The 13,787-nt window shown below is 49.3% G+C and overlaps 2 protein-coding genes across 4 annotated transcripts in view; both read left to right on the top strand.

The window, feature by feature from the left end:
* RPRD2 (regulation of nuclear pre-mRNA domain containing 2) overlaps positions 1-627 on the top strand; it is a 92,216-nt gene extending 91,589 nt beyond the window's left edge. For both annotated transcript variants that reach the window (XM_040230751.1, XM_040230750.1), the window contains one exon: positions 509-627. In XM_040230751.1, coding sequence (XP_040086685.1) covers positions 509-605 — 97 coding nt within the window. In that variant the 3' untranslated portion in view covers positions 606-627. The remainder of the gene's footprint in view (positions 1-508) is intronic.
* A 1,235-nt stretch (positions 628-1,862) lies between these two features.
* On the top strand, positions 1,863-13,570 carry TARS2 (threonyl-tRNA synthetase 2, mitochondrial). 2 transcript variants are annotated; one of them, XM_040230775.1, is made up of 18 exons: positions 1,863-1,987; positions 2,316-2,512; positions 2,836-2,959; positions 3,620-3,744; positions 4,531-4,648; positions 4,766-4,830; positions 5,075-5,153; positions 6,327-6,473; positions 6,663-6,761; positions 7,277-7,494; positions 7,953-8,115; positions 8,335-8,472; positions 8,653-8,730; positions 10,838-10,938; positions 11,139-11,240; positions 11,419-11,491; positions 12,004-12,118; positions 13,212-13,570. In XM_040230775.1, the coding sequence occupies exons 1-18, from the start codon at positions 1,922-1,924 to the stop codon at positions 13,358-13,360; spliced, it is 2,157 nt and encodes a 718-aa protein (XP_040086709.1). In that variant the 5' UTR covers positions 1,863-1,921; the 3' UTR covers positions 13,361-13,570. The 2 variants fall into 2 exon arrangements, with proteins under 2 accessions (XP_040086709.1, XP_040086708.1); XM_040230774.1 differs by having other exon boundaries at positions 1,882-1,996.
* The last annotated feature ends 217 nt before the right edge of the window (positions 13,571-13,787 follow it).

Genomic DNA, 13,787 nt, shown 5'->3' with positions numbered 1-13,787 from the left:
GGAATGGAATAACAACATTCCTTCCTTCCTCCACTGGAAACCAGATCACATAGGTGATGAGGTAGCAGTCGATTGATTGGCATCCCGTAGCACCCAGCTCAGTGCATCGCGCATAGCAAGTGTCAGTACATGTTTGAGGGATGAGTGCAGGGCAGCTATTGTCTGTGACTGTAATTAATCTACTTATCCCACCATCCCTATACTATCCTCCCAAAGCAGAATGGTTAAAGAAGGTATGAGTCAGTATACAGGTCCTATGGGGTTTCAAGTCGGCACAGTGATCGGCATATTCTTAATTATCTATGATTATTTATGGAGCAGCTGCCATTTTGTTGCACGCAGTGCAACACTTCCCTGTCCCTTTTGGCGTAGAGCCATAGGAAAAGTTCTGCCTGCTGTCACACTTCCTGATTACCATTTAAAGAGTCTTCCAACCTTCTCCCAAACTCACACACATACAAGTAATCTTCCTCTTCCACACTCTTGTCTATTTCTTTTTGTGTTTCAGGGTGTCTAACATGCCAGAAGATGGAGCCAAGATCCGGAGTGGTGCCTGTGACTCAGATCAACTGCTGCCTCCCCAGACAGAACCTCTGGAAACTTAGATTAAACACCTTTCTATGACAGCTCTTCCTCCACAGTGCTTGATAACATCACCTTGGAAACTTGAGAACCTACACCAACCATCCCCACCCCCAGGTGAGGGGACTAATGAGAATTACTAAGAACCTCACATCTGTCCCTAAATCCATTTCCCTCATACTTTACAAATCTGGTTGTGTTTCAATTTTTACTATAGAAAACAAATGAAATACACCTAGTCCTGTGTTCTGGATATAGCAGGGAGAGGGCTAAAGGAGAGCTAGGATGGGAATTAGAGGCAGTCTTGGTTGGAAGCAGAGAGCTAAGGTTCTAGGATTAGGCACTTCTTTCTGAGCTGTTGGAGGAATTGTATTGGGAGTAAACTCTTATTACCAGAGAAAGTCTGTTGTGGTAGAAGAATAGGAAACTTGGATTCAGAATCCAGCATCAGTTGGCATTAAACCACTTACCTTCTCTGACCTTAAATTCCTCATCTGTAAGATTAAGGGGTCTCTAAAGGGCCCTCTTTAAGCACCATGAGTATGAAGGGATGCCAAAGAATGCCTTCTGCAGATTCTTTGCTCTAGCCCCAAAGTGGTTATGTTCATTTATTCTCATAGCTTGTCACTAGTGTTGCCCATTACTATGTACTATGCAATATATTAGACAATATAAAATTGACCTTAATTCAGAATTAAAACTATTATTATTCCCATTTTATAGATAAGAAAATTGAAGTTCAGAAGTTTATTTTGTTTGGGAGTGTCTGGTTTTGTCGCATTGCCTGGCTTTTGGGCTCTTAGTTCCCTGTGGCTTCTGCCGTGGAAGAGCAGAGTCTTAACCACTGGACCGCTAGGGAATTCTAGAAGTTAATTTACCCAAAATGACACAATCCCCAGGATTTACACTAGATTTGTCTTATCTCAAAGTATATGCTTTTATCTGTTTTCCTACCTGCCAGTGAAGACTGTAAAAATATGGTTAAAAGGAAATGACTACCCTTTCCGATCTGTTTCTCTTCCGCTTGCATTCTGGAAAGTTTTCCTGCCCCTGTCCTCAAAGCCGCAGGATATCTTACTGCTCTTTTGATTTGAAACTGCAGGTCTCTGGAATTGCCCACGTGTGTAACAGTTTAGGTCTTCCGGTCAGGCGGAACCACCCACACCGCTGCTAGTGCTGCGTGGGGTGTTCCTCCTCGGAGTTCCTGGAGGTGGTCCCAGATTGGAGTGGCAGCTGTAGTAACCAATAGGCATGGATATTGTTGGGCCAGACGTCAATGAGGAATCTGGCGAAGGAGAAGCGGCGATCATTTGAGTATGTAGGACCGGACTGAGGGAAAATGGGGCTGTTTCAGAGGTGGCGGCGGCTTCGGTTCCCAGGGTTACATGCCTGCGGGCTGCACACGGTGCGTGAGGTACCCAAAAGTTCCGAGCCATATTGGACCCAGCCCAGCGGAACCCCCAAAGTGTAGGCTCTTAACCCTGCTTGACGCCGCCTGCTCGCGCCCAGCGGCCCCCAACCGGTCTACCCTAGCCCTTAGATGCGCCATTTTTTCCTTCGTGTTGGCAGCCTGGGGAGCCTAGAGCTCCTGGCCTCTAGGGCCCTGTATCACCCAGTGTTTTTAAAGGCCCAGGATTCGGACCACGGCCACTTAAATGTTCTAATTTCGCGCGGTCCCAATCCCAGGAAGGAATGATGGAACCTGTGTTACTTGTTAACATCTTTCCCTCCAGGCAGCTGTGCCGACCCCTCCACACTGGTTGGTAGAGCGGCTTGGCTATTTTGAGGAGCTATGGACTGCTCAGGTAAAGAGGTTAGCAAGCATGGCACAGGAGGAACAGCGGACTATCAAGATAGCACTTCCTGGAGGTCAGAAAGTCGATGCTGTAGCATGGAAGACAACTCCTTACCAACTAGCCCAGCAGATCAGGTACTAGGCTCATTCTGCACCTACCAGGATAATGCTTCTCTCTCTGCTTTCTCTTTCTCAGTTTGAGAGGGAAAAGACTTTGTATGTTTATCCCATCCTCCTCAAAATAGCATTTCCTGCCAATTCCTTTTCAATCTGCATTAGTTTCATAGTCTCTGACCTTTTTCCATTAGGCATGGAGGGTGGAGGGGAATGATAAATTCTATTGCTCCCGTAACCCGTTTCCTCTTTGCAGGTTTGGAGTTGCTAAGAGATTAGTTCCTGTCTTCGCCTTTGGATTGTAACCTTGTCTTTTTCTTTACCTGTATTCCTCATTGCTGAAGTTCAAACCTGGCAGATACTGCAGTGGCTGCTCAAGTGAACGGAGAACCTTATGATCTGGAGCGGCCCTTGGAGGCAGATGCTGACCTCAGGTTTCTGACATTCGGTTCTGCACAGGGGAAAGCGGTAAGCTGCTTCCTTATCAGGGATACAGTGGCTACTAAACTAAGAGATGTTTAAGTAGGCATTTCGAGCATTTGTTTCCCTTGCCTCAGTTTCTCCAAGTGCAGTTGGGAGGCTTACGGCATATTGCTTGCCTTGACTGGTCCTGGCTAAGCTGGAAACTTAGGATGAAAGTTTTTACTTAGCCTGGGTCTGTTAAGCAGTGACCAGTGGTGCTAGTGAAAGGGAGAGAATTAAGTTGAAAATAGATAATATGCCCAGTTAGCCCCCCAACTCTTGAGACCCATAAGTCATCAGTGGCACGTTTTTAATTCTAGTGTGGCTTGCACAACTGGGCACATGACCTGGCTTCCCCTCCACTTTTTCATGTCAGCGTGGATGGTATGAAAACTGACTAACCTCCTACTATGCTCTGGAACTGGAAACCAATGAGGAGTGGGGCTTACTCTTTTCTGTGCATTGCTTCTAGGGGCCTTCTTTCTTTTATATTCAGTTTTGTTGTTGTTTATTTGTCTTTTACTATTCAGCAGTCACCCCCAAGCTCAGGGGCCACATTTTGTGGTAGTTACTCATAACTGGTTCACATCAGCTTTTCTGAGGAGGTCAGAGAGGTAGGGGTTAAAGAAGGCTATGAACTCATGAACTCCTTTCTTGTGAACCCAGGTATTCTGGCACTCCAGTACCCATGTCCTGGGGGCAGCAGCTGAACAGCTTCTAGGTGCTGTCCTCTGCCAAGGCCCAAGCACAGAATGTGGCTTTTACCATGATTTCTTCTTAGGAAAGGAACGGTGAGTAATGCAAGGAAGGAGGAGAATAATTCTGGGGTGCTTTTTTTTTCAGAGATATCACCATTTTTTTTTTTTCTTTTTTTGAGGTCTAATTGGCAAATACAGTTGTAATTTATTTAAAGTATAGTTATGGTGATTTGATATATGTCTACATTGTAGAAGGATTCTCATAATCAAATTATCACATGCTTTTTTGGATGTATGAGAATGCTTAAGAACTACTTTTAGAGAATTTCAATTATACAATACAGAATTTATCAACTATAGCCACAGTGCTATATGTTAGTTCCGCAGGCCTTATTCCTCTTATAACTGGAAGTTTGTACTTCTTTACTGGGATGGTTTCTGAGGCCTTTTCTGGAGGTTCATGCATTCAATTTGGAGGAGAAAGAAAACTGGGGGCAGGATCCCTCCATGCCTCAGCTGTGACATTGGTATCACCGTCTCTATTAGTCCATGTCCTTCCTTCTCTAAATCAGCTTGAAACTTACCCTCTCTAGCTTTTATGTATTCAAGTTTTACTTCATCCCTTATTACTGTTGCTCTAGTTTTGTTTATCCAGATTGCCTGCCCGCAACATTTAATTTCATACCTAGACCTGTTTTCCACCAGCTGTAAACTTTGAACCTGATTTCCTATTTGTTTTCCCCTAGTCTCTTTGTCTTTGCCAGTAACTTTAGATGTTTCTGGAGGGCAGGATTCACCCCCTAGCCAGTACCCAGGTGTGTCACCCAGGTGTTGCTCCCTAGCAGACAGAGGCCAGCCAACCATCCTTCATCTCTCCAGGACAGTCAAGGGCTCAGAGCTGCCTGTTTTGGAACGGATTTGCCAGGACCTTGCAGCTGCTGCTCGGCCCTTCCGGAGACTGGAGGCTTCCCGGGCTCAGCTTTGCCAGCTCTTCAAGGTGGGGTGGAGACACACAGGTTTAGGAGAATGATCGAGAGGTGTGAGGGGAGGAGTGGCTCTCTCCGGGATGTCTCTGTGAGAATAAAGGCTTGTCCTCACTCTCCCCTTCTTCCAGGATAACCCCTTTAAGCTTCGCGTGATTGAGGAGAAGGTGACAGGCCCAACAGCAACAGTGTATGGGTGAGAGCTGCGGACGCTGAGAGGAACAGGGAGAGGTGGGGCTGTGCTAAGGAAGGCCAGGGCTGGCGTAGGGGAAGAAGAGAGGCCGCGGTGCTCCAAAGGAATGGCACTGACGTTTATCTCTCACTGCTCTCTCTGTGGAGCAGTTCTTTGCATCTCTTTCTGTCAGCTAAATACCCTGAGAGGGAGAAACTTAGAAACTCAAGAATTTGGAAACCACTCACTGGCCCCTTCCTTCTCCCAGGTGTGGCATGCTGGTTGACCTGTGCAGAGGCCCCCACCTTCGGCATACTGGACAGATTGGAGGCCTGAAGTTGCTGTCGGTCAGTCATGAGGACTGGGTTAGCTTGAGATGCCTGTGCTTTCATTGGAGTGAGTTGAGGAAGGGGAAGGTGATTCTCAGCCCCTTCTCTGCTCTGATAGCTAAGGGAGGAATCTGGAAGGAGAAAGAAACTTTGTCCCTGCCTTCTAGAAACTTCCCATCTAGTGACAGATACTTGACACCCTGCCAGGGGCCAGAAGCCAATTCAAATTCCATAGTCAGACATTACCACCAAGAGAGATGGCAAAGGAGAGCATAAACAGACTGGACAGGTTCATTAGGGAAGACTCCTGAGGGGAGAGCAGGTGTGGAACACCATTTGACAGGCACAGAGAGAATATTTGTTTAAGTCAGAGGCCTGCCCTTTATAAAAATACCCATCCTGGGCAAGGTGAACTGTCAGTTGGAGTAGGAACAGGAAGCAGGGAGCAAGGGGAGAGGCAGATAGGCAGAGCAAACCCTGGACTGAAAACCTAGGCATCTGCTCTGAGTTCTGTCTCTGCCACTGATAAGTGTGTGGCCTTGGGTGAATCTCCTTGCCCATGGTCCCCAGCTGTAAAATGAGGCTGTTAATTCTTGTCCTGCCAGTGGGGCCGTATCATAGGCACAAAACCAACTAACACAAGAGAAAGTCAGGACAAGTTAAAAGTACTATAAAATGCAGGCCGTTTCTTATTAGTACTATTGTTCAAGGAACGAGAAGCAGAGGCATTTGAATTTCATGGATCCAGGAACAGCGTGGGAGATTGGGTTTTCTCATGACTGTATGGGAGCTTGATAAGGGGATGGGTGGACTTAATATTTGACCAGGGCTTAGGGTTACTTCCCTGTGGCATTGTTGATTAGAGGGGGAAGGAAGGAAGTACAGGGGTGCTGGTAAGATAGTGCTGGTGAGAATGCAGAGGTGACAAGATGCGGTTAGAGTTGAGCAGTACATGTGTAGAAACCAAGGCCCAGGTACCTCTAGGGAGGTAAACATGTCAGGGGTTGTCTGGAGGATGGGGTGGGCATCCTGCTGCTGGGGATGGTGGGAAAAGTGAGAGAGACGAGATGGGATTGTTGTCAAGTGGGTACCTGCTATGCTTGTGCCCAGAGTATCATCTGAGGATTGAAGGAGGTTGGGTGGGTGCCTTCAGTCCTCATCTTCCCTTTGACTCCCTCTGTCCTCCCACAGAACTCATCATCAGTGTGGAGATTTCCAGGCGCCCCAGAGACGCTGCAGAGAGTGTCCGGCATTTCCTTCCCCACTGCAGAGGAGCTGAGGGCCTGGGAAGAATGGAGGGAGGAAGCAGAGTTACGGGACCACCGGCGCATTGGGAAGGTATAGAGACTGGGGGGTGGGGGCGGAGGAGGTGTGATGATAAGGGTTGTGGAGCCAGGAGGGAACCTGATCTGTGAAGTTGGGAGCAAATTCAGAATCCCACAAACTGAGCAACTCTGTCAAGTAATCTCTTCTGGGTTTTCAAGCCCTGCTTTCACCTTGAAGTGATACTGCTGATTCCAACTCCAGGAACAGGAGCTCTTCTTTTTCCATGAACTGAGCCCTGGGAGCTGCTTCTTCCTGCCTCGAGGGACAAGGGTGTATAATGCACTGGTGGCTTTTATCAGGGTAAGGAGGACCCATGTTCAGGGGGAAGATGACTGGAGAGGGACTGAGGGCCTAGAAGAATCCAACTGTTAAAAGAGAGGAATTAGAAGTTTGAACATTAATACTGTAGAGTGCACGTGTGCTAAGTCACTTCAGTTGTGGCTGACTGCAGCCGCAGGTACTGTGGCGCACCAGGCTCCTTTGTCCACGGAATTTCCCAGACAAGAGTACTGGAGTGGGTTGCTATTTCCTTCTCCAGGGGATCTTCCCAACCCAGGGACTGAACCCACATCTCTTATGTCTCCTGCATCAGCAGTGGGTTCTTTACCACTAGCGCCGCCTGGAATGATAGAGTGCAAGTGACCTTAATCAAGAGCAGTGCGTCTACTATGGGGAGTGTAGAGAAGGGGGTGTGGTAATTACTAGGTGTAGCTGTGATCAGCATGACTTGAGGGCCCAGGATAGCCACACAGCGGCCACCCTGCCTCCTCTGCTCCCCAGTCACTCTGGTCTCCCATGTCCCATCTCCTCTGCAGGCTGAGTACACCCGCCGCGGTTTCTCAGAAGTGAAAACCCCCATGTTGTTTTCTACAAAGCTCTGGGAGCTGTCAGGGCACTGGGAGCATTATCGGGAAGACATGTTTGCCCTGCAGCCACCAGGCCTGGACAGGCCCTCCAGCTCTCAGAGCGACCACTCTGCCAGCCCCGCCACAGACACACTCGCCCTCAAGCCCATGAACTGCCCTGCACATTGGTGAGCTGGGAGCCAGGAGACCTGGTTTCTTCTGGGGCTAGGGCTAGGCAGCCGGTTTGCTAAATATTAATAGAAGGCACCTTGGAATAGTGTTGGAACCCTGGATTTGAGTCTTGAATCTGCCCTCTATCTCCCCATGTGAATTTGGGGAAATCATCATACCTCCCTAAGCCTCGGTCTCATCATGGGTAATAGCAAGGGTTTGGAGCTGCTGTCTCAGGTTCCTCTTTCACTTCAATGCCTGTCACAGAACAGGGGCACAGGAAGTGGTGTCTGTTATTGTTACTGAGAAATTTACTTGAGAACCAGGCAGAATTAACAGGACTCAGCAGGAGGCAGGGTGAGGCCTGAGAGGGCATCAGCTGATAGTACAAAGAAGGGAAGTGGACTGGGCGGGGAGCAGGCCTCCGGAGTTAGTTTTTCCCTGTGGCCCTGACTCTTCCCCACCCCAACCTCAGCCTAATGTTCGCCCACCGGCCCAGATCCTGGCGAGAGCTGCCCCTGCGACTGGCCGACTTTGGGGCCCTGCACCGGGCTGAAGCCTCTGGCAGCCTGGGGGGCCTGACCCGGCTTCGGTGCTTCCAGCAGGATGACGCCCACATCTTCTGTGCACCGGATCAGGTGGCCCTTCCCCAGCTCCACTGAAGCAGTCTAAACCACCTTTCATTCTCCTTGTGAACCGCCAACATTCCTGACCCTCAGCTGCCCTCTTTATATACTATAAGTCAGCTGCATTCTATCTCCAACTTTCCTTTATGTTTTTGCTTTCTTTCCCTCAAACTACCACCCTGACCCCAGAGCTCTAGCTGGCACGCAGCTCACCTACCCTTATTCCTCCAGCTGCAAGCAGAGATCCGAGGCTGTCTTGATTTCCTCCACTCGGTCTACACCATCCTTGGCTTTTCCTTCCACATGGCACTGTCTACCCGGCCGTCTGGCTTCCTGGGAGAGCCTTGCCTTTGGGACCAGGCCGAGCAGGTGAGCAAGTGGTAGGGAAGCAGAGGCAGATAAAGCAGTCTAATGGAAGGGGAGGGGAGGTGGGAATAAGGGTCCCTGGTAGAGGCAGGTGCTGAGAGAGTCATTGCTGGGGCTAGTGGGATATATTGCTTATAAAGTCTAAGGCGACATATTTCTTCTCTTGTCTGCTTCTCTCTAAAGGTCCTGCAGCAGGCCCTAGAAGAATTTGGAGCACCGTGGGATCTCAACCCTGGAGATGGCGCATTCTATGGGCCTAAGGTAAGCTGGGGACCCAGATTAGAGTCTTACTTACTCATCTTCTGGTTTTGTTTTATTAAATGTTTAATAGATACAAAGGAATGTGTTTAAACTTGTGTAGGATGTAAAGAAAAGCAATACATTTCCTGCCCTTATTTCCTTCCTGGTGAAGCTTCTGGGAGGTAAAGAAGGCATTTTCAGCACCATGGGATCAGTACTGTGTAGGTACTAAGGGAGCATGTTACTCTGGAGGGTCAGAAAAGGTTTCCTGTAGGAATCTCTTTCTAATCTGAAAAGTAATTGTTGGTTAAGTAAAAAGAGGTCTCAGGAGGGAACATTGTAGGCAGAGGCTGGGTCGAGGAGTGACATGGCAGGTTGAAAGAGGTGAAAGAAATCAGTGAAAAAAGGCCTGAAAAGTGCCTGCTGGATATAGTGAAAAAGCTGTTAGGTTTGTTTGTTTGATTAATTAATTTTGGCTGCACTGGGTCTTGGTCACTGCATGAGCCTTTTCTCTAGTTGTGGCGATCAGAGGCTCTTCTTCACTGCAGTGTTTCAGTGTGCCGTCTTCTCACTGCAGTGGGTTCTCATTGCCGAGCACAAGCTCTAGGCACATGGGCTTTAGTAGTTGAGGTGTGCAGGCTCGGTAACTATGGTGCACAGGTTTAGTTGCTCCAGGGCATGTGGAATCTTCCAGAATCAGGGATCGAAACTGTGTCCCCACTCTGGCAGGTAGAATCTCAACCCACTGGACCACCAGGGAATTCCCAAGGGTGTTAGGTTTTGAGGGGCCATTTTCCAGTAAAATGGGGATGGAGGTTGGAATCAGAAGTGAATAAATGAATATAACTCTTTCAAAAACATTGGCTCTAAGGAATTTCCTGATGGTCCATTGGTTAGGACTGAGCGCTTTCACTGCTGAGGGCCCAAGTTCAATCCCTGGTTGGGGAACTAAGATCCCACAAGCCGCACGTGGTGTGGCCAAAGCAAACAAACCTTAAAGAACTGGCTTTTATAAAGGCAAAAGAGAGTAGCTGACAGATCCAAAGAGATGTTGCTTGAGGATGTTTAAATGCTATGATGAGAGGGAGCCTGTTTGGGTCGGAAGAAGTTGAAGTTGTAGAAGGGGTTTCAGTAGAGGAACATTTGTGGGACGTCGTAAGAGATGGGATCCAGAGCCCTCCATAGACAGGACCCTTGTGCCTTTGTTTAGGAGATAGGAGGAAAGGCTGGGGTAGGTGCAAGGAAATGTATAGGTGTGGTGACAGAAGCTGAGACATTTTTCCTTTCTCATGCTGTCAGTTATTGGAATTCTCCACAAGGTAGGAGGCAGGAACATTTGCTGAGATGGGAGTGGGGAAGAGTAGAGTTGTCATGAGGGAGCTAAAGAAGGAAATTGAGGAGAAGCTTGAGCATCCTTGAGGAGAACAGGGCGCAGAGTTGGTTAGGACCGCCCGTGGCTCGCTGGCGACAGCACGGCTTCTGCTGAGGTTCACAGCGGCCCCTTGCGCCAGTCACTGTTTTTGCATCTGTAGTGTGCGGTATGCTGGGCAACGCGGGGCAGCTCTGTTGCGGGGCCAGGCAGGTGGGCAGCGAGGATGCTGCCAAGGTGGAGTCTTGTCATGTCATGTGGATGTGATAGAAGAACGACGATACCAGGGAACCTGAAGAGTGGTTATAGCTTCATGGAGAGAAACGGAGGCGGGAAAAGCCGAGAGCTGAGAAATTGAAGAGTCATTAATAGGAATAATTGTCAGAGCTGGAAGGACAGGGTACAGGAATCGGAGCAGGTGTCTGATGGATTGTTTCAGAGGCACAGCCATCCTGGGCGATGATGGGATGAAGGTTATGGCCACAGTGTAGGCTCGGGTGAAGGTCTCTGAGATGAGAAACTTGTGGAATTGAGAGGCCAGGGCAAGGCTGGGCCATTCATGTGAGTGTTGACGTCCCCTAATGTTACATCACTATTGAATGGAAAGAGCCACTGCCAGAGTCTCCAGTGAGTGGCGTGGAGCAGGATGCCGTGGGTGACGTGTCTCTCCACACAGCCCGGGATGTGAGTAGATAGAGGGGCGGACGTGCAGGGCACTGGCTCTGGTTTCTCGCGTGTCCTCCCTTCTGTCTTCTCCAGATTGATGTGCACGTCCGCGATGCCCTGGGTCGACCCCATCAGTGTGGGACGATCCAGCTTGATTTCCAGCTGCCCCTGAGATTTGACCTCCAGTACAAGGGGTATGGCACCTTGTCCTTTCCCCTTTTCCCTCAGCTCACAGACTAGGTGGAGGCCCACTTCCCTTTCTACCCTTAAAACTTAGCCACATCCTCCACACCCTCCCTTGCCAGGGTTGAAGATTTCTTGGAAACTGGAAGGTAATCTCGGATGCTCATTTTGTGATGCTTCTCCATTCTGTCCACCCCCATCTCCCTCCAAGGCAGTCGGGGGCCCTAGAGCGTCCAGTCCTCATTCATCGTGCTGTGCTTGGCTCTGTGGAAAGGATATTGGGAGTGCTGGCGGAGAGCTGTGGGGGAAAATGGTGAGACCTTTGACCCCAATTCCTGTCTGTTCTGGCCCTCAAACCAGGCAGTGTGTGCTCCAGATCCTGCACCCCTTCAGACTCCAGCTTCTGTTTCCTTCTAGAATCTGCTCTCTGCAGCCACACTTGTGGTCCGAGCCAGGATAAATAGTTTGCCTTCCTCTCTTCTCTCAATCAGGCCACTGTGGCTGTCCCCGTTCCAGGTGGTGGTCATCCCCGTGGGGACAGAGCAGGAGGAATATGCCAGAGAGGTGAGGATGGGGGCCGATGCAGGGCTGATAGGCCCGGGACGAGCAATGGGAATTGCTACATGCTGGGAATTCCACATCAGAAAACTGAGCTAATCCCTCCTTGCCTGGAGATTTGTGAAAATTAAACAAGTCAGTAAATGTTAAATAGACAATAAGGTGCATAGCACAGAAGGGGCCTTGGATGAATGTTGTCCTTATTTTTCGTTTCTAGAGAGAAGTAAGGATAATGGACAGTACTAGAGCTGAGCAGCTGGTTGGTGGTTTAGAGTGGTGTCTAGAAACGGGCAGGGTCCAGCGAGGCTTGGCTGTAGGATGAGGCAGACAAGGAAGCTGTGGGGGCTGCAGAGGGGTCTCAGTGTAGAGAGTGAAGAGGGTTCGTGAAGAGACCTGGAGAGCCTGGAGGCAGAGGAAGGAAGAGCAGGTGGGGGAGCTTGAGGAAAACTGGTGTTGGAATATTCCACCTCCTCAGCCTTCCGTTAAATCAAGTTCCTATCAATGACCCTCTGCCCCAGGCACAGCAGAGCCTGCAAGCTGCGGGACTGGTCGGTGACCTGGACGCTGACTCGGGACTGACCCTCAGCCGGAGAATCCGCCGGGCTCAGCTCGCACACTACAATTTTCAGTTTGGTAAGACCTGGTCGGCACAGCCCCACGGCCCTACACTCTTCCACCCGGCCTGTATGTTCTTTCCTGTCTGTCAGGCCTGGTCATTTGTACATTTGGGTAATTTGCGGCTCGTTCCCCGAGCTGGGCAGGAGCCAGGATTTAGCGCAACTGAGCCGTTGGGGCTTGCACCCCCTGGCCTGCGTCTCTGACCCTCAGGACAGTTTTCTGCTGGCCCCCACCCTAACTCTTGGTGTCTGTCAGGTTAATTAGTCAAGGGAGCATCAGACAGAAAGGGACAGGAAGGGCTAATAAGACGTTAATTAGTTAGTTTTGTTTACTCTAGACCTAGGTGGAGCCAGCCCTAAGGGATGAGAAAAGGGCCATAAGGGAAAAAGCCTAAGCCAACTGTGTGCCTTTTTTCATTTTTCCAAGATTCAGAGCTCTGTCTTGAAGGCAAGAAGTAGAGATTTCTCAGCCAGATTACCTGATTCTCTAGTTTTACACACCCACTTCCCTGGTGGCTCAAACAGTAAAGCATCTGCCTATAATGCAGGAGACCTGGGTTCAGTCCCTGGGTCGGGAAGATCTCCTGGAGAAGGCAATGGCAACCAACTCCAGTATTCTTGCCTGGAAAATCCCATGGACGGAGGAGTCTGGTAGGCTACAGTCCATGGGGTCACAAAGAGTTGGATACAACTGAGCAACTTCACACACCTACCCATCCTGCCAGTCTTGGCAAAAGCTATGCCATGACCCCATGGACTTATATAACGTGTCTCCCACCCTGCCACCGTCCCCTTTCTCTAATGTACATGCACACACACAGACACTTTTCTCTCTGGATCTGCTTCTTGATGTGTTTGTCTTTCTTTGACTGACCGTACTGTCTCTTACCCCTGGGCTCCTGAGTGGAAGTGATAAGGCATGTAAGAAAATGTCTGGAATCTTTCAGGAAGACCAGGGAACTGGAGAGCAAGAGATAGCTAAATATATCCTTTCCCGGAACCATGTCTGAGCTCTGCTTTTCCTAAAGATTTCTGCACAGCAAAAGGAGGATATCCTCTCCTTTTGGATACACTTTTCCTAAGATTCCCAGACCTCCCTCTTCCTGCAGTGGTTGGCCAGAGAGAGCAGAGTAAGAGAACAGTGAACATTCGGACTCGAGATAATCGTCGACTTGGAGAACGGGACTTGGCCGAGGCTGTACAGCGGCTACTGGAGCTGCAGGACACCAGGGTCCCAAATGCTGAAGAAGTTTTCTGAGCATTTGTGTATAGATGTGGCAGAGATCTGCAGGAGCCGCCAGCCATGCCTTAACTGACAGGTCTGGAGTCCCTCAGACTCCTCAGAACTCGTGTGAAGGCGTGAATCTACTTTCACGAAGAGATTTGGTCTGGGAGAAGCTATAGCTGTTTGGATGTGAGGAGAGTGAAACTAAATAAACTTGGGGAACTTCCCTGGTGATCCAGTGGTAAAGACTTTGTGCTTTCAATGCAGGGGCTTGGGTTCAATCCCTGGTCAGGGAACTAAGATCTCACATGCTGTATGGTACAGCCAAAAAGTTAAATAAAAACAGTAAACTTGAAGCTAGTAGTGTATGTCCTCATCTCTGATTCCTGACAGGGACATAAAAAGGAATTTGGCTCTGTCTCCCTCTCTTCTGTCATAGGGGCTTGAGGGTTTGAGAAGG

Source organism: Oryx dammah, unplaced genomic scaffold, assembly GCF_014754425.2.
Source record: "Oryx dammah isolate SB20612 unplaced genomic scaffold, SCBI_Odam_1.1 HiC_scaffold_28, whole genome shotgun sequence".
NCBI classification, from domain to species: Eukaryota; Metazoa; Chordata; class Mammalia; order Artiodactyla; family Bovidae; genus Oryx; species Oryx dammah.
The sequence above is the reverse complement of the archived record's forward strand: the minus strand, read 5'-3'. Positions and strand labels throughout refer to the sequence as shown.

Coding starts and splice junctions, on each gene's coding strand:
- TARS2 (XM_040230774.1), top strand. CDS start 1,922: ATGGGGCTGTTTCAGAGGTGGCGGCGGCTTCGGTTCCCAGGGTTACAT. Junction 3,745..4,530: donor TTCTTCTTAGGAAAGGAACG/GTGAGTAATGCA, acceptor TCATCTCTCCAG/GACAGTCAAGGGCTCAGAGC. Junction 8,116..8,334: donor TCTTCTGTGCACCGGATCAG/GTGGCCCTTCCC, acceptor TTATTCCTCCAG/CTGCAAGCAGAGATCCGAGG.